At 36.7% G+C, this 22,712-nt stretch overlaps 1 protein-coding gene across 9 annotated transcripts in view; it reads right to left on the reverse strand.

Annotated features, from left to right (window-relative positions):
* STAU2 (staufen double-stranded RNA binding protein 2) overlaps nt 1–22,712 on the reverse strand; it is a 332,019-nt gene that overhangs the window by 166,912 nt on the left and 142,395 nt on the right. For all 9 annotated transcript variants that reach the window (XM_035277251.3, XM_078352637.1, XM_078352636.1 and 6 more), the window contains 2 exons: nt 9,572–9,709; nt 3,805–3,936 (listed from right to left, as the gene is read on the reverse strand). In XM_035277251.3, the coding sequence (XP_035133142.3) occupies nt 3,805–3,936; nt 9,572–9,709 (270 nt within the window). The remainder of the gene's footprint in view (nt 1–3,804; nt 3,937–9,571; nt 9,710–22,712) is intronic.

A 22,712-nucleotide genomic window follows, 5' to 3' on the forward strand; every position in this document is an offset into this window, starting at 1 on the left:
GCCTCAATAACTTCAGTAAGTGCAAATGGTCTAATCACCCTAACTAAAGGGCAAAGTTTGTCAAATTAAATTTTAAAGAGGAAGACCCAATTATATGCTTTCTAAAAGAAGCCAATTTAAAGATAGGCTAAAAGTAAAACACAGGAAAAAAAAATATTCCATGCAAACACCAGTCAAAATAAAACTGGAGTAGCTATATTAATATCAAACAAAGCAGATTTCAGAACAAGGAGTAAAGAGAAATATGCAATAATAAGGTGGTGAAGTCATCAAAAAGACACATCACCACTAACTGTATATGTATATAACAACAAAACTTCAAAATGCATAAAACAAAAACTAATAAAACTGAAAGAGGTAGACAAATCCAAATTTATAGTTGGAGACAATTGACTTTAACACTTGGGCTGTGCCCACGTAGACAGAAAATCGTAACAGATATAGAGCCTGAAAGAAGAAATCAAGAGGGAAATTAGAACATATTTTAAATTGAATGAAAGTAAAAATCCATATAGCATGTGTCCCAGATGTAAAAAATAAGAGAAGAAAAACTCATCTTGTCAAAATTTGTAGAACAGAGCTAAATCAGTGCTTAAAGAAAAATTCACAGCATTAAATGCTTGTATTAGAAAAAAGAAAGCTCAGATGTATACCCTAAGCTTCAAAATTACAAAAGAACAAAAAATTAAAAACAAAAACAAGTGAAAGATAAAATGGATAAAACAGCAGAAATCAAAAAACTGAAAATAGAGAAAAATCAACATAACTAAAACCTAATTGTTTGAAAAGACTCAAAATTCTATAAAACCCCTAGCAAAACTGAACAGAAGAAAGAGAAAAGAAATAAATGATCAATATCAGAAACGAAAGTGAGTATTATTACAGATTCTGCCACTACTAGAAGAGTAAGGGAATGTTATTTACAGATTCTGCCACCATTAAAAGAAAAAGGGAATGTTAGAAACAATTTTATACTAGTAAATTCAGCAACTTAGATAAATAAACCAATTATTTTAAAGACTCAAACTACCAAAGTTCAATTCAAGCAGAAGCAGGTAACCTAAGTAATCCTACTTATTTTTAAAGTCTAAGTTTGTAGTTAAAAAAGTCTTTCCAAAGAGAAAATTCTAAGCCCAAAAGCCTTCACTGATAACTTCTACCAAATAATTAAGAAATATTGACCAGGTGTGGTAGCTCACGCCTTGGGAGACCAAGGCAGGTGGATCATTTGAGGTCAGGAGAGCAAGACCAACCTGGCTAATATGGTGAAACTCTAGCTTTACTAAAAATACAAAAAATCAGCCAGGCATGGTTGTGCACACCTGTAATCCCAGCTACTCGGGAGGCTGAGGTGGGAGAACTGCTTGAACCCAGGAGGCGGAGGTTGCAATGAGCCGAGATCACGCCATTGCACTCCAGCCTGAGTGACAGAATTAGACTCTTTCTCAAAAGAAAACAAACAAAAAAATTCTGTTTTGCTGGTCTTAAAAACTGCTTTTGCCACACTCAACAAGTCTTCTTATTGATAAACCAATATATTCAGTCCTTCTCTTATTTGATCTCTCTGCAGCATCTGACTACCTCCTAGTACTTAGTCATTCTCTATTCCTTTTTTGCAGGTAGTCTTTCCTCCTCTCTTTTTTCCTATACCTTTCATGCATCTTTTCTGCTACTCAAATCTCACCTATTATATTTCTAAAATATCTCCGGAGTCTTTCCCTTCCTCCTCTCTGCCTTCACTGTCACAGTTCAGACCCTCAATATCTCTTACCTAAACAACTCCCCTTGCCTCCTGACTGGCCTTCCTGCCTTTGGTTTTGCTCTGCTCAAATCCATGCTCCACAGTACTTAACAGAACTATCTTTTGAAGAATGCCAACCAGATCAATTCACATTCATGCTCAAATCTTAAATGAGTGATTCTTCAAACTTTCTACTTTGCATGGTAACCGTGACCTCATTTTTTCCTAACTTTCCAGGTTCATCCTCATGCTCTCTAGGCGCTGGGATACTATATTTTGTTATATGGTTAATTCCACACTCCCTCCTGCACTTAAAGATCAGCTCCTTGAGTGCAGAGACCAAGTTTTGGTTATCTTATTATCTTCAGTCATTTTAAGTGTCTGGCATTTAGTGAGTTTGATGATTAATTTTATATGTCAATTTGTCTGGGTCACAGTGCCCAGATACTTGGTCAAACATTATTCTGGGAGTTTCTGCAAGAGTGTTTTGGAGTGAGATTTACATTTAAAGTGGTGAACTCTGACTAAAGCAGATCACCCTCCACAAGGTGGGTAGTCCTCATCTCAGCTGAAGTCCTAAACAGAACAAGATGCTGACCTTCCTGAGCAAGTGGGAATTCTCCAGTAGACTGTTTTTTGGAATGAAATGCCCAACTTTTTCCTGAGTCTCTATCCTGTCAGCTTCCCTCATCAGATTTTACACTAGCCAAGCCACCACAATCACATGGGCCAATTCCTTAATGTATATTCACAGTCACACAGATACAGATACACATACACATACATACACATACACACATACACACGCAAACACACACACGTTGATGGTTCTGTTTTGGAGAACCCCCACTTATACAGTGGGTATGCAAAAAATGTTTTTCAAATTAATGAAATTAACTAATGCTGGTTTTTGTTCTGTTTGCTTTCACTTAATTTACAAATAAAAGTGTCTGTGAGGAGATTTATTTTGACATGTTTTTATAGATAACTCACCAGTTTTAAGTCAATATAAATGTGCTAAGTTAAAACAACATATATACAATATAAGGACTACAGAAACTGGAACACATGTTAGGTTTCATGTTACAAATACTTTTAAAAGAAGAAAAAGTGTTGACCAGCCAGGTTACAAAAACAGAACCACACAGACAAAGGTCTTAAAATCATTCAAAAGAATTGCCTAGAAAACAAAAAAGTACATCTAAGTGTTTTTACAAGATAATTTTGTTTCTAACTCTAAAATTCTAAAATGTGTTCCAGTAGAAACTAAAAATATCTCTGAAATGGAATTCTTACATGAGAAAATGGCCTGGTCTAAAGCATATTACTTTTGATAAAAGTAATTAGTAAGTCTGTTTTGTGAATGTTCATATAAATAAAGTGTTTGATAGAAATAATGTCTACACATCCACAAATAACAAAATGATACTTAATATAAAATGAAAATAAGCCAGTTTCTACCAAGTTAACTGCCAAGTTCTGAATTCAGGGTTCTCTGCTTCCCTTGTAACAGATGTAGGTGTTAATGATGTCATTAACTGCTGCAGAAAAAATAGGGGACCATGAGCATAGGTCTTGGCAAAAAATAAACACCCCATGAGTTCACCTTTAAATTTAAAGTAAATAGAAAAATTAGTTTATAGAGTGTCTGTCCAATATAGTTCCTGCCCTAAAGGGATGTCAAAATTTTTATTTCCAGTGTTTTCAGCTGTATTCCCCAAAAAAAGGCTAATAACCTGTGTTCTTAAAAGGCACAAATTAAGACTGTGTCTGTATGGCAAAAACAACAAGTCAACAAGTTAAAAATGTTAAACTGGTATTATATAAAATATGTACAGCCATAAAACAAACTTTCTGTATTTTCTAATCATAAGATTATAAATCCTCATTAATATCTCATCTTACTCTGTAACTAGATGTTATTTTGTGCTTGGATCATCTATCTTTCGTTGCCTTAGAAAAGTTAAAACTGACATCTAGTTTAATATCAATTAAGATCAAAATTTATTAATCACTTTGATATTATGACAGATAGAATACATACATGTAAACGTAACTCTTACCTTATCAAGTTGATCCTGAAGATTAGTGGATGCTTTATAACCAAGCTGTAATAGCATTGCTTCTGCAGCATTTTTTTTGGCTATCTTTTTATTAGGTCCTGTTCCTGTAGCAACTTCATTGCCTACCTTCACCTGACAAGATTAAAGAAATAAATTAATGGTAATTGTTTTGGTAAACAGGAACTCCTTACATCATAAAGCAATTCTACTCTCCAGCATTTGAAAATATAAAGCTCAGACTAAAAAATGGCAACTAAGATAACATTTATATAATGTTATATATGTACATAGAGAAAAATATGAAAAAAATTGTCCTTAAAATATTGATGGAGGATTTATCTCAGGATGGTAGAATTTTATAGGATTTTTATTTCCATTTACATTTATGTTATTTGATTTTTAAACACTGAATTTATATTCATATAAGCAGAAAAATAAAATTTACATTTAACAGAGTTCATGTTGATTATGACTCCATTTTAGCATTCTTACATTTCAATTAATAAACTGAAAGGCTGAAGTTCATATTGGTGCTATTTAAAATACTGTTCACATGGCAACATTATATAAACATTCAAGTTTACAAAGATTTGTATTAAATAGTTCCTGAAGAGACTCAATAGACAAGTGTTGCTACAACAACAAAAAGAAAAAGATTCATGACAAAGTTGGGTTTACTGCAGGAATGCAAGGTTGGCTTAATATTTGAAATTCATAATGAAAACTATTTGCAAATTAGGAAAAGAAGAAAACTTTCTTAATATGATAAAGGTCATTTTACAAAAACCTACAGCAAACCTCAGGAAACATTATACTTAATGAATGAAACTGAAATTAGAAACAAAACAAGGATGTTTGCTATTATTTCTACTGTTTAACAGTTTACGAAAATCCTAGACAGAGAAAGAAGGCAAGAAAAAGTTAAAAAGAATCAGAAGGGAAAAGAACTCATTATTTATAGATATGATTTCATATATAAGGAATCTAAGAAACTCCACAGATGAATTATAAGGATTCGATTGTAACAAGCTCAGTATGAAAAAGAGAACTGCATTTCTACGTTCTATCAACATTCAAGTAGAAGATGAAAAATATTAAAGGATACCATTTATCTTAAATGAAAATCAAATACCTAGGTGCAAACCTACATAGAAAACAAAGCCTTGTTGAGAAACTTTAAGAAAAACCTAATAAATTGAGTGGTATGCCATGCTCACAGATTGAAGACAATACTAATGTAATGATACCAGTTTTCTTCAAATTGACCTAAACTCAATTAATTAAACTCAATGAAAATTCTATACATCTTTTTACAAGACTTGAACAAGATGATTCCAAAATTTACATCGAAATGTGAAGTGCTAAGAATAACCAAGATCCTTTTGAGGAAGAAAAGGTGGGGGGCACTTGTCTGATATTTATACTTATTATAAAGTCAATATAAAGAAAAATTTAAATTTGACTGCATTAAAAATTACTCCTGTTCTTCTAAAAGTACTATTTAAAAAGGAAAGTCACAATGCAAGGCAAGGTATTTAAAATGCCATATAACAGCAAAGGACTTGCATCCAGAATATATTGGAGGTTCCCATATATCGGTTTTTAAAAAAGCGACCAGAAAAATGAGCAAGAAAAGTGAATGGGCAATCCATATCTGAAAAGTTGAATTGTTTTACCAGATGTCATTTTGTTTAAAAAAAAATTAGAAAGTTTCAATAACAGCTTCATGCCACTTTACTAAACTTCACAATGACAACAAAATTCAGATTTCAGCTATACAGAGTGATACACCTAGCCATACTTTTCTGTCTCTTGTGTAAAGTCCTAACATTGGCTGTTTCATCTGTCCCAGAACACACAGATTCTCATTTGGTATCCACACTTGGGAACTGTTTCTCATTTATTCTCACATCCTTATTTAGAGTTTTGTTTGTGTTATTATTTCCATTACTACTTTTAAGCTTCAGTGAATCACCCAATTTTAAGGAACTGGTAGAATATACAACAAAATGGTAACAAAACACAAACTTAAACATAAACTATGTGCAAATGACATGAAAAAGGAACTCCACTCTCTTTTAACAGTTTCAGTAAAGACAAACCAAATGACAGTTCATATAGCACATGAAACACTGAAAATTTAGTCATTACAGAATTTCTGTAACAGCTATCACAAGTTGTATAGTTCAAACCTGTGAAATATTTTTGAAATATTTCATTGCCTTTTCTTCTAAAACTGGAAATTACCACATTGTGACAAATCAGAATTAGTCTTTGAACCTCACTTTGAGAAGGACAAATCTAGTAGAGTCAGACAAGGTCCTTAGAGCTAGACGAATGCATACCACCTGCCATATCAGTGTCTGCCTCAACACGGAAGGCCCTATGGATAATCTACTCAAATCCCTGACTAGAGCTACCTCTGCTACCTGTTATTTTTTCCAATGCTTGGTTCATTTCCCCAGCTTCATCAGTCTCTATATGTTGTTGCTGGAATCCTTGTTAGTGAAAAGATTAGGTCAGTTATGTCAGAAGCTTCCTCTACTGCTCTGAAGGTCAAAAGGCATGCCAAAGTAAATAGAAGCCAAAGATCTCTGAGCAGTAAATAACTGTAAAACCATTTTAAATCTGTTTTTACATGCTTTCATATCTTACTCACTCTCAATTTTTCTGCTACTTCACCCCTAAATCTTAATTATCTAGCAAGGCCTGATGCCCTCCGGCTCCAGGCTCCTGCTCTTGGACTTATCAGCTGTAATGCTGTTCCCATCCCTGTAATCACCTTGTCTCTCTGTCTGCTAGATTTCCATCTGGCTTATTCTGATACCTTCAGGACTTACTTTTTCTAAAACAAGTGCTTTCCAGATTCATTTTCCCATTTACTCAGCCCTCGCCTCATGCAAATTTTAATGATCGCATGGTTCAGTAGTTTGAAGGAGTTATCCCAAAGTAAATTGTTAATATAATAAGACCACATTGCCAAAGGACTTTCATTCCCTGCTAATAAATACAATGGTCACTCAAAATGTCACTTTATTATAAAAGTTAAGTAAGTATATAAATTTCACAAGTCATCTTCCTTGAAAGGTCACAAATTTTATAACTATTGTAAATAAGGCCTCTATATTTAAATGTTAATTTCTGTCTATAAAGAAGTTTAATTATTTTACTATGCGGTAAATTTAAGACTGCCAAATGTTTATCTTTAAACAGCTCATTTACATAAATCAAATCCTCAAAAACCTAAGACACTGAAAAGTTCTGAAATAGGATTTACCAAAAATTTAATTTTTATTTATATCTTAACAACCTGGGGATCTTAATCACAGGCTGAAAAGTATCATATAACACAGTGTGCTGATAAGGAATTTGTTTAGTTATCATTATTTTCTGCTGGAAAGATTAAAAATACTCCTCACCAAAAAAATGAAAATCTTTAAGAAATCTGCTTTGGAATAAAATACCCAAATAATGTCATGAGAGATTTTCTTTTGTTTATCTAGCAATCAACACAAGTAACTGCATCCATTTTATAATATACAGACTTTTTCTTTGGTAACAGATAAAAATGAACATCTCATCTCTAGATACTTTGCTTCTACATTCAATTATAACAAATGATAACATTGCCTAAGTAGTTTATACAAAAGCCTTTAACTTTGATAAAATTGCTGCAATACTGTAATGAATCCACTGGGGCTTCCAGAAGGGGAAAAAACAATATGAATTCAGTGCGAAAACATTTAAAAGCACAGCCAAATGTCCCCATTTGACTAGAATGTTTATGAATACCCATAAAATGGAAGCTAGCCTAAGATACGCTAAATTCCTCTTTCAAAAGGGGTACTCAATATACTCTGTAGAAAAGGATTTGTTTAATAAAGCCAAAGCCAGTTTATATTCCCAATATATGTCTAAAATTTAGGTGATTTTTTTTCTTCAAGTTTTGTCATTCAAAGTATATGTTCCAGAATTCTTCAAAGCTAAGAATGTTAAGGAGAAAAATAGTGAACTTATTTTACCAGCAAAAATAATAAAACAATCATGTGCTGGATCCTAATAACATCTTGACAATAATGTGTTTACTAACCAGAGAATTCCCCTCATTTTGGATATCTGGGTTCCCAGGAGTGGCTTATCTATGACTACATTATAAGTTTACATCTTCAAAAAAGCCATACAGGCAGGCAGGCAGGCAGGAAATATCTATCAAATGTTTATTAAGGTCCTACTATTTACAAACTACTGTCTTGAGTACTGTAAGATAAAGAAACACTGAAATTATAAATTGGGAGGGAAGTCATAACTTAGCTATACATTGAAAGTTAATCAATACTGTATTTGAGTGCCAAAATGTCTACCACATGGTCAGCACTTAATATCTGTTGATTTTATCTAAATTACATAAAATGTGAGATCCTTGGATTTGACTAACAAGTTTCTTTGACTAACCAATTATTTAAAAAACAGTTTGAGACTAGACACGGTGGCTCACACCTGTAATCCTAACACTTTGAGAGGTTGAAGCAGAAGGATCACTTGAAGCCAGGAGTTCAAGACTAGCCTGGGTTACATAGTAACACCCTGTCTCTATAAACAGCAGCAATAAAACAAAATTTAATTAGTTGGTCATGGTGGTGTATGCCTTATAGTCCTAAGCTATTCAGGAGGCTAAAAAGGGAGGATTTCTTGAGCCCAGGAAATCAAGGTTGCAGTGAGCCATGATCATGCCACTATACTCCAGCCTGGCTGAAAAGACCCTGTTGCCACACCAACAAATAAAATAAAACAAAAAATTAAAAAACAGTTTGGGGAAAATAATAATTTAAATACAGACTGGGTATTAGATGATTCTAATGAATCAAGTCTAATGTAAGAAAAGCTCTCATATTTCTTAGAAATATACACTGAATATGTAAGGCTGAAATGGCATGTGGTTAGAAATTATCTTCTAAATACTTCAGAAAAAGAAGAAAGAAAGGAAGAATGTGAGGGAGGAGAGAAAAATTCATAGCTGAATCAAGTTTGGCAAAAATCTTAATAACTGTTGGTTTGGGTGATAGGCATATTAATGGTCCATTACTATTCTCTCCCCACCTATGGATATGTTTGAAATTATAATAAAAAGTAAAAGAAAAATTTCTTAAGACTAGGGTTTGAGCTGGCAAGTGAAGATGAATAGGTAGGAGTTGAAAAGGAGAGCATTGTAGACATTCTACCTCATTCCCAGCCCATCTGTCAATACACTAGCAGCCGTTCCTCAATTTTCTTGGCCACACAATGCAGCAGTCAGATCTCAGCAATTCTGAATGCCTCAGCCCCCACTATGGTTAGCTAGCCAGCTTGCTGTCTTTTTCTAACTTTCCTGACAGCCCACAAGCTCAGGCTTTTGGTCATGATCCATCTACTACATCCATCCTTCTAAATTTTGTTTCTAATTCCATGTGTCTCCAATTCCCAGTAGTTAATAGACTCTGGCTACAAAATGTAACACAAAAAGTTAAGAGATAGGCATTATATGATAAACTCCATGGTAAATAACCTGTGTGAACTCACAGTCCCTTGGAAAACTCACGTTATCTATTTATTGTAACATGTCCTTGGCACTCAAATGTTTCCACCAAGTCAGTAGGTGAGCCTGGACTGAAGGAATGCTTTAACTGGAAACACAGTTTTACTTTCTGCTATTAAGTCCTAGTCTGCCCATATGTCATTTCCATCCTGGGATTTCTAAATCTTTTCAATAGTTTTAAAAGGTTAGAAATACCTGCATCACAAATTCTCGACGTCGAGGCATTCCTCTTTCAGAAAGCAAAACATAATCTGGCTCCTTTTCCTTTTTGGCCTGTTGAATTTGTGCCAGGCGGCTAATAGGGTTCATCCCTTGGCCATATTCTGGTCCAGCCTAAAAATTAATTTAAGACAATGTTTTAAAATATGCTTGTGAAACTTGTTATTCAATCCTTAAAGAAATGGTGCTCCTCCTCTCCACCACCATACCCAAAACTGTGACTAGAAAAGACAAATGAGTCATTTATGAGTATTTATAAAGGAAAAATCATAAAATAGACCTGTTACCAAGATGTCTGTGGGATTTGGGGCTCAGAGGTATCAATGGCAAGCTGGGTCAACTATGCTTTTAAAATTGGGCAAATGCTTCAGTATACCAGAGGTGCTTCACAATTTCTGTTCATCAAGAAACATCAAAAAGAACGTAAGGGGCCGGGTGCGGTGGTTCACCCATGTAATCGCAACACTTTGGGAGGCCGAGGAGGGCGGATCACGAGGTCAGGAGATCAAGACCATCCTGGCCAACAGGGTGAAACCCCATCTCTACTAAAATATAAAAAGTTAGCTGGGCATTGTGGCGCACACCTGTAGTCTCAGCTACTCGGGAGGCTGAGGCAGGGGAATCACTTTAACCCGGGATGCAGAGGTTGCAGCGAGCAGAGATTGTGCCACTGCACTCCAGTCTGGTGACAGAGAAAGACTCTGTTTCCCCCGCAACCCCACAAAAAAAAAGACCAACCATGAACTGGGAGTAGATATTTGCAACACTTCATTTTTATTTTATCTTATTTTATTATTTGAGACAGAGTTTCACCATTTTATTTTATTTATTTACTTTTACTTTTATTTTTATTATTTTTTGAGACTGAGTTTTGCTCTGTCACCCAGGCTGGAGTGCAGCGGTGCAATTTCAGCTCACCACAACCTCTGCTTCCCAGATTCAAGCAGTTCTCGTGCCTCAGCCTCCCAAGTAGAGGGGACTATAGGCGGACACCACCATGCCTGGCTGATTTTTATATTTTTAGTAGAGAAGAGGTTTCATCATGTTACCCGGCTGATCTTGAATTCCTGACCTCACGTGATCCATCTGCCTTGGCCTCCCAAAGTTCTGGGATTAAAGGCATAAGCCACAGCACCCACTGAAACAAATATAATTTTAAAAAGATATATCTAGTATCCAAAATATTTTTTAAAACTCCTAAAAAGCATTAAGAAAAAGAGAATATAAAAGGGAAATGGCAAAAGAGATAAACATATGCTTCACATAAGGAAAAATTAGCATATAAAATAATTAACCTCTACAACACAGAAAATACATATTAAAAACCTTAGTGAGTTACTATTTCACATCCAACAATTTAGCAAAATTTAAGAAGTCTAACAGCTCCAACTGGGAGTTACAGAAACTTTTATAGAATACTGGCAGTACTATAAATGGGAAAACAAGCTAGCAATATCCAGTGAAGCCTGAGGTGGTACATCCTACCCCCAGCAGCCTATTCCTAGGCACATATATTCCCTAGAAAAGTAACTCATGTGCACAAGCTCATATGTATAGGAATATCCACAGACGCATTATTTGAAATAGAAAAAAGATCTAGAATATTCATCAATAAAAGAAAAAATTACAGCATGTTCATCAATGGAATGGTATACAGCAGTGAAAATGAATTGATTATTGCTGCACGCATCAAGATGAATTTCAGAAAGATAATGGTGAGTAAAACAGGCAAGCACACAATATATATAGTATGATACATTTTATGTAAAGCCTGCTAAAACTACAAAATACTGCTGAAATTAAGATCTAAACAGTCAATACATCATGTTCATGGATCAGAAGACTCAACAATAAGATATCAATTCTCCTCAGAATCCCAGTAGGCTTTTTTCTTTTTTTTGTTCTGAGACAGAGTCTCACTGTATTGCATGATCTCAGCTCTGGAGTGCAGTTCCCAGCAAAAACAGAGGGTGAGTGATCACTGCATTTCTAAATGAATTTTTACTGAAAACAGACCAGGAGATTCCCGGGCGGAAAAGTGACACGAGTCTCCAACGCAGCTGTTTTAGCCGGTGCAGCAGGTCTCCTAACAAAAACTCACACAAATCCAGGAGCCATTTCAACTGACAACTGGAACGCCTGGGAGACAGAGTCGCTTGTTCAACGGAAAAAACGGGGCTGAAACAGGGAGCCAGGTGATCTGGCTCAGCTGGTCCCACACTCACAAAGACCAGCAATCTGAAACACTCTGGACTGAGTTTCACAGCAAGCACAGCTGGAGCCAGGACATCCAGCTCTGTGGGAGGAAGCATGTCTGCCATTACTGAGGCAGTCCACCACTACCAAGGCAGTCCGCCATCACTAAGGTAGTCCAACATTACTGAGGAAGTCTGCCAATACCAAGGCAATTCACCATTACTGATGCAGTCCGCCATTACCAAGGCAATCCACCCTTACAGAGACAGTCCGCCATTACTGACACAGACTGCCATTACCAAGGCAGTTCTAACTATACCCCTATAAACAAAACTGCAGGGAAGTTCACACAGCAGCTGGGCAGAGCCCATGGCAGCTCAGCAATGCCTCTGCTGCCAGACTGTGACTAGGCTACCTCCTTGCTGGGCAGGGCATCTCTGAAAAAAGGCAGCAGACTGACAGGAACTTATAAATAAAGCCCCACCTTCTCGGGGCAGAGCTCCTGGGAAAAAAAGGCAGTTATGAGTTCCACTGAAGCACACATAAATGTACCTGCCTAGGAGCTCTGAACAGAACAACAAGAGCTCACAACTCAGCACTTGATCTCGTATAAGGGACAGACTATCTCCTCAAGCAGCTCCCCAACCCCCATATAAACAAACAGACTCCTCATAAAGGATAACTCAGGCTGACATCTGGCGGTATCTTTCTAGGACAAAGATAACAGAAGAAGAAACTGGCAGCAATCCTTACTGTTCTGTAGCCGCTGCAGGTGCTCCCCAGGCAAGCAGGGTCTGGAGTGGACCTCCAGCAGTACTACAGCAGAGGTGCCTGTTAGAAAGAAAAACTAAAAAACAGAAAGAAATAACTTCATCAGCAACGAAAAGGATGTCAACTCAGAGACCCCATCTGAAAGTCACCAACCACAAAGACCACGTAGATAAATCCACAAAGATGAGAAGAAACCAGCGCAAAAGGATGAAAATATCCAAAACCAGAATGCCTCTCCTCCTCCAAGGGATCACAACTCCTCACCAGCAAGGGAACAAGGCTGGATGGAGAATGAGTCTGATCAATTAACAGAAACAGGCTTCAGAAGGTGGGTCTGAGCTAAAATATCATGTTCTAACCCAATGCAAAGAAACTAAGAGCACTGAAAAAAGTCTGACAAAATGCTAACAAGAATAAACAGCTCAGACAGGAATATAAATGAATTGATGGAGCTAAAAAACACGAGAACTTTGCAAAGCATACACAAGTTTCAATAGCCAAATCAACCAAGCAGAATAAAGGATATCAGAGATTGAAGATCAACTCGATGAAATAAAATGAGAAGGCAAGATTAGAGAAAAAAAGAGTAAAAAGAAATGAACAAAGCCTCCAAGAAATATGGGATTATCTGAAAAGATCTAATCTACATTTGATAGGTGTGCCTGAATGTGACGGAAAGAATGAATCCACGCTGGAAAACATTCTTCAGGATATTATCCAGGAGAACTTCCCCAACCTAGCAAGGCAGGCCAACATTCAAATCCAGGAAATACAGAGAATACCACACCACAAAGATGTTCCTCAAAAAGAGCAACCCCATGGGCACATAATCATCAGATTCACCAGGGTTGAAATGAAGGAGAAAATACTAAGGGTAGAAAGGTTGGGTTACCCACAAAGGGAAGCCCATCAGACTTAAAACAGATCTCTCAGCAGAAACCCTACAAGCCAGAAGAAAGTGGGGGCCGATATTTAACATCCTTAAAGAAAAGAACTTTCAACCTAGAATTTCATATCCACCCAAACTGAGCTTCATAAGCCAAGGAGAAATAAAATCCTTTACAAACAAGCAATTGCTCAGAGATTTCAGCACCACCAGGCCTGCTTTACAAGAGCTCCTGAAAGAAGCACTAAACATAGAAAGGAACAACCAATACCAGCCACTCCAAAAACGTACCAAATGTTAAAGAACACTGACACAATGAAGAAACTGCGTCAACTAATGGGCAAAACAACTAGCTACCATCAAAATGGCAGGATCAAATTCACACATAACAATATTAACCTTAAATTTAAATGGGCTAAACGTCCCAATCAAAAGACACAGAATGGCAAACTGGACAAAAAGTCAAAACCCATGGTGTGCTATATCTAGGAAACCCATCTCACATGCAAGGAAACACAAAGGCTCAACATAAAGGGATGCAGGAAGAGTTACCAAGCAAATGAAGAGCAAAAAAAGCAGGAGTTGCAATCCTAGTCTCTGATAAAATAGACTTTAAACCACAAAGATCAAAAGAGACAAAGAAGAGCATTACATAATGGTAAAAGGATAAATGCAACAAGAAGAGTTAACGATCCTAAATAGATATGTACCCAATACAGGAGCACCCAGATAAATAAAACAAGTTTTTAATGACCTACGAAGAGACTTAGACTCCCACACAATAATAGTGGGAGACTTTAACACTCCACTGTCAATATTAGACACATCAATGAGACAGAAAATTAACAAGGATATCCAGGACTTGAACTCAGACCTGGACCAAGAGAACCTAATAGACATTTACAAAACTCTCCACCCCAAATCCACAGAATATACATTCTTCTCAGCACCACATCCCACCTACTCAAAAATTGACCACATAATTGGAAGTAAATCACTCCTCAGCAAATGCAAAAGAACGGGAATCATAACAAACAGTCTCTCAGACCACAGTGCAATCAACTTGGAATTGAGAATTCAGAAAATAACTCAGAACCACACAACTTCATGGAAACTAATAACTGACTCTTGGATGTTGACTGGATAAACAATGAAATGAAGGCAGAAATAAAGATGTTCCTCGAAACCAATGAGAATGAAGATACAACATACCAGAATCTCTGGGACACATTTAAAGCAGTGTCTCGAGGAAAATATATAGCAATAAGTGCCCACATGAGAAGCAAGGAAAGATCTAAAATCGACACCCTGTCGTCAAAATTGAAAGAGCTAGAGGAGCAAGATCAAAAAAACTCAAAAGCTAGCAGAAGACAAGAAGTAACTAAGATCAGGGCAGAACTGAAGGATATAGAGACACAAAAAACCCTTCAAAAAAAATCAATAAATCCAGGAGCTGGTTTTTTGAAAAGATCAACAAAACAGACAGACCACTAGCCAGATTAATAAAAAAGAAAAGAGTGAAGAATCAAATAGATACAATAAAAAATGATAAAGGGGATATCACCACAGATTCCACAGAAATACAAACCAACATCAGAGATTACTACAAACAACTCTATGCATGTAAATCAGTAAACCTGGAAGCAATGGATAAATTCCTGGACTTACACCCTCCCAAGCGTAAACCAAGAAGTCGAAATGCTGAATAGACTAATAACAAGGGCTGAAGTTGAGACAGCCATTAATAGCTTACCAACCAAAAAAAAGCCCAGGTCCAGACTGATTCACAGCCAAATTCTACCAGACATACAAAGAGGAGCTGGTACCACTCCTTCTGAAACTATTCCAAACAATCCAAAAAGAGGGAATCCTCTCCAAATCATTTTATGAGACCAACATCATCCTGATACCAAAACCCGGCAGAGACTCAACAAGAAGAGAAAACTTCAACCCAATATCCATGATGAATATAGATGTAAAAATCTTCAATAAAATACTGGCAAACTGATCGCAACAGCATATCAAAAACCTTATCCACCACGATCAAGTAGGCTTCATCCCAGGGATGCAAAGCTGGTTCAACATACGCAAGTCTATAAATGTCATTCACCACATAAACAGAACCAAAGACAAAAACCACATGATTATCTCAATAGATATAGAGAAGGCCTTCGACAAAATTCAACAGCCCTTCATGCCAAAAACTCTCAACAAACTAGGTATCGATGGAATGTATCTCAAAATAATAAAAGCTATTTATAACAAACAAACAGCCAATATCATACTGAATAGGCAAAAACTGGAAGCATTCCCTCTGAAATCTGGTACTAGACAAGAATGCCCTCTCTCACCACTCCTACTCAATATAGTATCGGAAGTTCTAGCCAAAGCAATCAGGCAAGAAAAGAAATAAAGGGTATTCAATTAGGAAAGGAGGAAGTCAAATTGTCTCTATTTGCAGACGACATGATTGTATATTTAGAAGACCCTATCATCTCAGTCCAAAATCTCCTTAAACTGATAAGCAACTTCAGCAAAGTCTCAGGATACAAAATCAATGTGCAAAAATCACAAGCATTCCTATACACCAATAACAGACTTAAAGAGAGCCAAATCAAGAATGAACTGCCATTCACAATTGCTACAAAGAGAATAAAATACCTAGGAATACAAATAACAAAGGATGTAAAGGACCTCTTCAAGGAGAACTACAAACCACTGCTCAACAAAATAAGAGAGGACACAAACAGATGGAGAAACATTCCATGATCATGGTTAGGAAGAATCAATATCGTGAAAATGGCCATACTGCCCAAAGTAATTTATAGATTCAACAACTATCCCTATCAAGCTACCAATGACCTTCTTCACAAAACTGGAAAAAACCACCTTAAACTTCATATGGAACCAAAAGAGAGACCGCATCGCCAAGTCAATTTTAAGCAAAAAGAACAAAGCTGGAGGCATCACATTACCTGACTTCAAACTATACTACAAAGCTACAGTAATCAAAACAGCATGGTACTGGTACTAAAACAGAGATATAGACCAATGGAACAGAACAGAGGCCTCGGAGGCAATGCCACACATGTACAATCATCTGATCTTTGACAAACCTGACAAAAGCAAGCAATGGGGAAAGGATTCCCTGTTTAATAAACGGTGTTGGGAAAACTGGCTAGCCATGTGCAGAAAGCAGAAATTGGCCCCCTTCCTGATACCTTACACTAAAATTACCTCCCGATAGATTAAAGACTTATACATAAGACCTAACACATAAAAACCTTAGAAGAAAACCTAGGCAAAACCATTCAGGACACAGGCATAGGCAAGGACTTCATGACTAAAACACCAAAAGCATTGGCAACAAAAGCCAAAATAGACAAATGGGACCCAATTAAACTCCAGAGCTTCTGTAAGGCAAAAGAAACAATCATTAGAGTGAACTAGCAACCAACTGAATAGGAAAAAAATTTTGCAATCTACCCATCTGACAAAGGACTTACATCCAAAATCTACAAAGAACTAAAACAGATTTACAAGAAAAAAAAAAACAAACCCATTCAAAAGTGGGCAAAATATATGAACAGACACTTTACAAAAGACAACATATATGAGGCCAACAAACATAGGGAAAAATGCTGATCATCACTGGTCATTAGAGAAATGCAAATCAAAACTACGCTGAGATACCACCTCACGTCAGTTAGAATGGCAATCATTAAAAAATCTGGAGACAACAGATGCTGGAGAAGATGAGAAATAGGAACACTTTCACACTGTTGGTAGGAGTGTAAATTAGTTCAACCATTGTGGAAGACAGTGTGGACATTCCTCAAGGACCTAGAAATAGGAATTCCATTTGACCCAGCAATGCCATTACTGGGTATATATCCAAAGGATTATAAATTGTTCTATTATAAAGACACATGCACACATATGTTCACTACGGCACTGTTTACAATAGCAAAGACTTGGAACCAACCCAAATGCCCATTGGTGATAGACTGGACAGGGAAAATGTGGCACATATACACCATGGAATATATGCAGTCATAAAAAAATGCGTTCGTGTCCTTTGTAGGGACATGGATGAATCTGGAAACCATCATTCTCAGCAAACTGACACAAGAACAGAAAAACATGCATGTTCTCACTCATAGGCAGGTGTTGAACAATGAGAACACATGGACACAGCGAAGGGAGCATCACACACTGCGGGTCTGTCAGGGGGAACTAGGGGAGGGACAGTGGTGGGTGGGAAGTTGGGGAGGGATAACATGGGGAGAAATGCCAGATATAGGTGATGGGGATGGAAGCGGCAAACCACATTGCCATGTATGTACCTATGCAACAATCCTGCATGTTCTTTACGTGTACCCCAGAACCTAAAAGGCAATAAAAAATATATATATATAAAATAATAAAAATAAATAAATAATAAACACTTCATTTGGCCTCATGTGACACTAACCACATAAAAAATTCTCAATATCATCAGCCACAGAGGAAATGTAAATTAAAACCAAAATGAGATATCAATACCCATGTAGGTGAATATCTGAAATTGTAAAAACTGACTACACTGTGTTAGCAAGGATGTAAAACAACTGGAGTTCTCATACTCTGCTGATGAGAATGTAAAAGAGCACAGATGCTACAACTTCAAAAAACTAAAGTTGACTATATACCTACTAAATGACCAAGCCATACCACTTCGAAGGACTTACCCATAGAAATGAAAGCATATGCTATTAAGATATATATACAAATGTTCATCGCTGTTTTATGAGTTTCTAATTTTTAACAACTAAAAATTAGAAACACCCCAAATATCCACTGACAGGTGAACGAATAATCAAGTGGTGGTATACCAATACAATGAATTATTACCTGCAAAACAAAGAACCACCAATTCACACATGCAACAATAAGGATGAATCTCAAAATAATTATGCTGGGGTAAAGAAGCCAACAAAAATAAGAGTGTTATCTTGGCAAATGAAGGTAGACGATTACAAAGGGGCATAAGGAAACTACTGGGAGCAACAGATGGGTTCATTATCTTGATTGTGGTCACGATTTTACACATGTAAACAAATATGAAAACACATCAAACAGTGCACTTTAAACATTCCAAGTCACTCTATGTCAATTAGACCTCAATAAAGTTGTTTAAAGGAACTAAAAAAATGCCACTTTTTAAGAAAAATAACATTTCTCAATAAGGTTTGAAGCTCTCTGTATGCTCCCCTTCCATCACATCCTCATGCAACCTTCCCTAGGCAACCACTATCATTAGTTTTGCATGATCATTTCCTACCTTACAGTTTTACTATGTTATTTTAATCCTAGCACTTTGGGAGGCCAAGGCGAGTGGATCAACTAAGGTCAGGAGTTCGAGACCAGCCTGGCCAACATGATGAAATCCTGTCTCTACTAAAAATACAAAATTAGCCCGGCATGGTGGTGGGTGCCTAGTTACTCAGGAAGCTGAGGCATGAGAATTGCTTGAACCCAGGAGGCAGAAGCTGCCGTGAGCCAAGATTGCGCCATGGTACTCCAGGCTGGGCAACAAGCAAAACTCCATCTCCAAAAAAAAAAAAAGAAGTAGTAGTTAAAAATGATCTCCAGCAGTTTCTGCAGCTAGATGTTAGTGCCAGTCACTGAGATAAAGAATGCTGCAGAAGAAAGAGGTTTAGAAGAGAACATGATGAATTTGGGCTAAAATTTGATGCACCTGTGAAACAGTAAGTGGAGATGTGTAATAGGCAGCATAGAACATAGAGTATTTGGGAATCATCTACATAAAGATGGAATTGAACACCTAGAAGTAGAAGAACAGCTTAGGGAAAGAGTAAGAGGAAAAAGACTTGAGAACTTCACTGTTGCAATGGTTAAATGAAGGGAAAAGAAAGAGCAAAAGGAAACTTTTAGCTTTTGATAAAATGCTGGTTTCAATTTCTACTTGTATCCTGAAAAATAAAAATTAAATAAATTATAAAGGGAATGAAGAAGGACTGATGAGAAAAGACAAATCCACTTAATTTATAAGTCTAAGATTGAGATGCCAATGAAAAGGTAAAGAGAGGAGCTCTGAGTCCAGCACTAGAAGTAGTATGCCCAGTTCATGAAGATGTTTCCAGTGGCATACTGTCTTTATTTCTGTTTAATTTGACTCTAAGAATGTCTTTGAGTTCCAAGAAAATTATTGTTGATATAGATTCCACAGACAAAGAAGCAGATACACAAATCCATTTAGATAGTGATGGAATTCTGCATACATCAAGAATGGTTTGGGGCTGGGCGCAGTGGCTCTCACCTGTAATTCGAGCATGAGGTAGGCAGATCACTTCAGCCCAGGAGTTTGAGACTGCCTGCAAAATATGGCAAAACCCTGTCTCTACAAAAAATACAAAAAATTAGTTGGGCATGGTGGTATTGTGCCTGTAGTTCCAGAGCTGGGAGGGTCACCTAAGACCAGAAAATCAAGGCTGCAGTGAGCCGAGACAGTACCACTGCACTCTAGCCTGGGCAACAGGAGTCAGACCCTGTCTCAAAAACAAACAAACAAACAAAAAAACAATTTTGGGAGGCCAAGGCAGGCAGATCATTTGAGGTCAGAAGTTCAAGACCAGCCTGGGCAACATAGTAAAACCCCATCTCTGCCAAAAAATACTAAAATTAGCTGGGTGTGGTGGCACATGACTAGTCCCAGCTACTCTGGAGATGACATGGGGGAATCGTTTGAACCAGGACGCAGAGGTTGTAGTCAGCAGAGATCATGATGCCACTGCACTCCAGCCTGGGACACAGAGTGAGACCCTGTCTCAAAAAAAAAAGTGGGGGTGGGGGGACTTGGTTTCTTGCTCTGACTGAAATGAACTACCAGCACCCTTGACAATTAAGTTATTCCTTGGACAGCAAATCTTCTATCATTCTATATACCAATAAGGACAGTCTTGTAAAAACTGTGTCCAGAACATTTGATCTCCAAGATTGGAAAGCTCTGTTTGAAGTCTCGTCTTATAGAGAATTACACTTAAAAAACAGAATGTAAACACAAAGATATTATCAGGGCAGTTGTACATGTTAACAGGATAACCCTATACAGTGAATCTTAAAATCCAGAAGTCCACAATTAACCAGTGTCAAATGGGCACTGGAGTCAGACATGACAACTGGATTTGAAAGCTGACTCTGCTACAGGATCTTGGATAGTTTTCTTAAATATAAAGGACTTCATCTGTAAAGCAGAAATGAATGCTACATTACAGAGTGATTAAGAGAATCAACTGAGACAAAGTGATTGTTTTATTTACTTTAAATAAAACCAAGGCAAACCATCATAGATATTTTTCTCTGCTTCCACTGAGTATAAGGAACTATACACCCTTGATGCATACGCCATATAAGGAAGTGAGGACAATGCTGAAAGTCAGGAGACTACTCCAAGCTGATCCATTTACTGGCACATTATAAGTGTGAACATACTTAAAATTATCTAGATCCCAACTCATTATACACATGTTGTTCTCTCAATCTTACATTTCAGAGGGTATCTACAGGATTTAACAAAAGACAGACATGGCAAAAGTAACTCCAAATGTGGTGTATGTGAGGGAAAATGCAGAAGGCTAACCTAGTCAGGGAGTAGGAGAGGACCTAAAAAGGTCAAATTTACGCTGTGATCTAAAGGATGCATAGGACGGAAATTCTGGGATAATATTGCTTATATACTGGAAGCAGTAGCAAATAATTAAGAATTCAAAATGTTTCTCCTCTCTCCTGCCTCTAGGGAATAACATTTAAATTATCATCTTGCTTTTAATAGCTACAGTTAAAACAAGAGTTAGATTTATATGCTACTATAGAAATGTACAGATCTTTTCTAGCCTAATAGTTGTTGTTATTATTATTATTATTATTATTAATTATTTTGAGACAGAATCTCACTGTCTCCCAGGCTGGAGTGCAGTGGCAGTGATCTCGGCTCACTTCAACCTCCGCTTCCTAGGTTCAAGTGATTCTTGTGCCTCAGCTTCCTGAGCGGTTGCTAAGATTATAGGCACGTGCCACCAGAGCCACCTAATTTTTGAACTTTTAGGAAAGATGAAGTTTCGTCATGTTGGCCACACTGGTCTCAAACTTCGGGCCTCAAATGATCCACTTGCCTAAGCCTCCCAAATTGCTGGGATTACAGGTGTGAGCCACCACATCCAGCCTGCTTTATTATTCTTAATTTATCAAGACTTAGTTTAATAGATTAGATGGAAGTTATTGTGACCAGTTTAGGGCCACCATTCCAACATAAAATGCTGTTCTTCCATTATAGAAAGGCCAAAGATTTTATATATTAATAGATTTAAGAAAACAGTTTACACAGTATTAGATACAAAATACCAATAGCTAATATGTATTACTTATTACAGTAGTTGCATTATCACTAATAACAATGAATACTTAATAATTACTAATGCATTTTGTGTATTGTTTTAGTTAATACTTACACTTATTGTATTAACTGTATAGTTAATACAATCCCATGTAGCAAGGTCAATTATTATTCCCACTTTATAAATGAATAAATATTTTTAAAAGTTAGGTAACTTGCTCAGGGATTAATACTCAAAACTGACTCCAAAGGTCATTCTCTTAATAGCTATATTCTACTCCCTGACTGTATAAGAAGAGCATCTGAAATGAAAGCACCAGTCCTCTTGGGAACCACTATTACTCATAATAAGTGAGTCTATTTGCATTTATTTTTAGTCTACCTTACATATAATATATAATGCCAGTTCAGGGAACGCATTACCTACTATATCTTCTAAGTGAAGTAATGTCAGTATTCATTACAAACAAGTATTTAAGTAGTTATTTTTATATGTACACATGTAGGTGTTTTTAAATACAACAAAGGTACAAAGGTATAAAACTGTAAAAACACCTCAATTGTGCCACTGTGCAATCAAAATAAAAGAAATCATTGAGACTAAATTTATTTCTTATCTGTAATCCTTTGTTTGTACAGTCTAATCAGAAGTCTGCTAAATCAGTGAGGATGAGCCAGCAACTGAAATGCTGGCAATTTAAGGCTTTCTCTAGAAACACAGAACTCTAACTCCACACATGTCATACGTGTCAAGCATTCATGGACACTGTCCTATTTTAAATGCTGATTCATCTCATTCCTCTGATATTTATCTTTTTTCTCTTATTAATGTGAATAAACTCTGATCCAATAAAAGAAAGAGTCATAAT

Source organism: Callithrix jacchus, chromosome 16, assembly GCF_049354715.1.
Source record: "Callithrix jacchus isolate 240 chromosome 16, calJac240_pri, whole genome shotgun sequence".
Taxonomy (NCBI): Eukaryota; Metazoa; Chordata; class Mammalia; order Primates; family Cebidae; genus Callithrix; species Callithrix jacchus.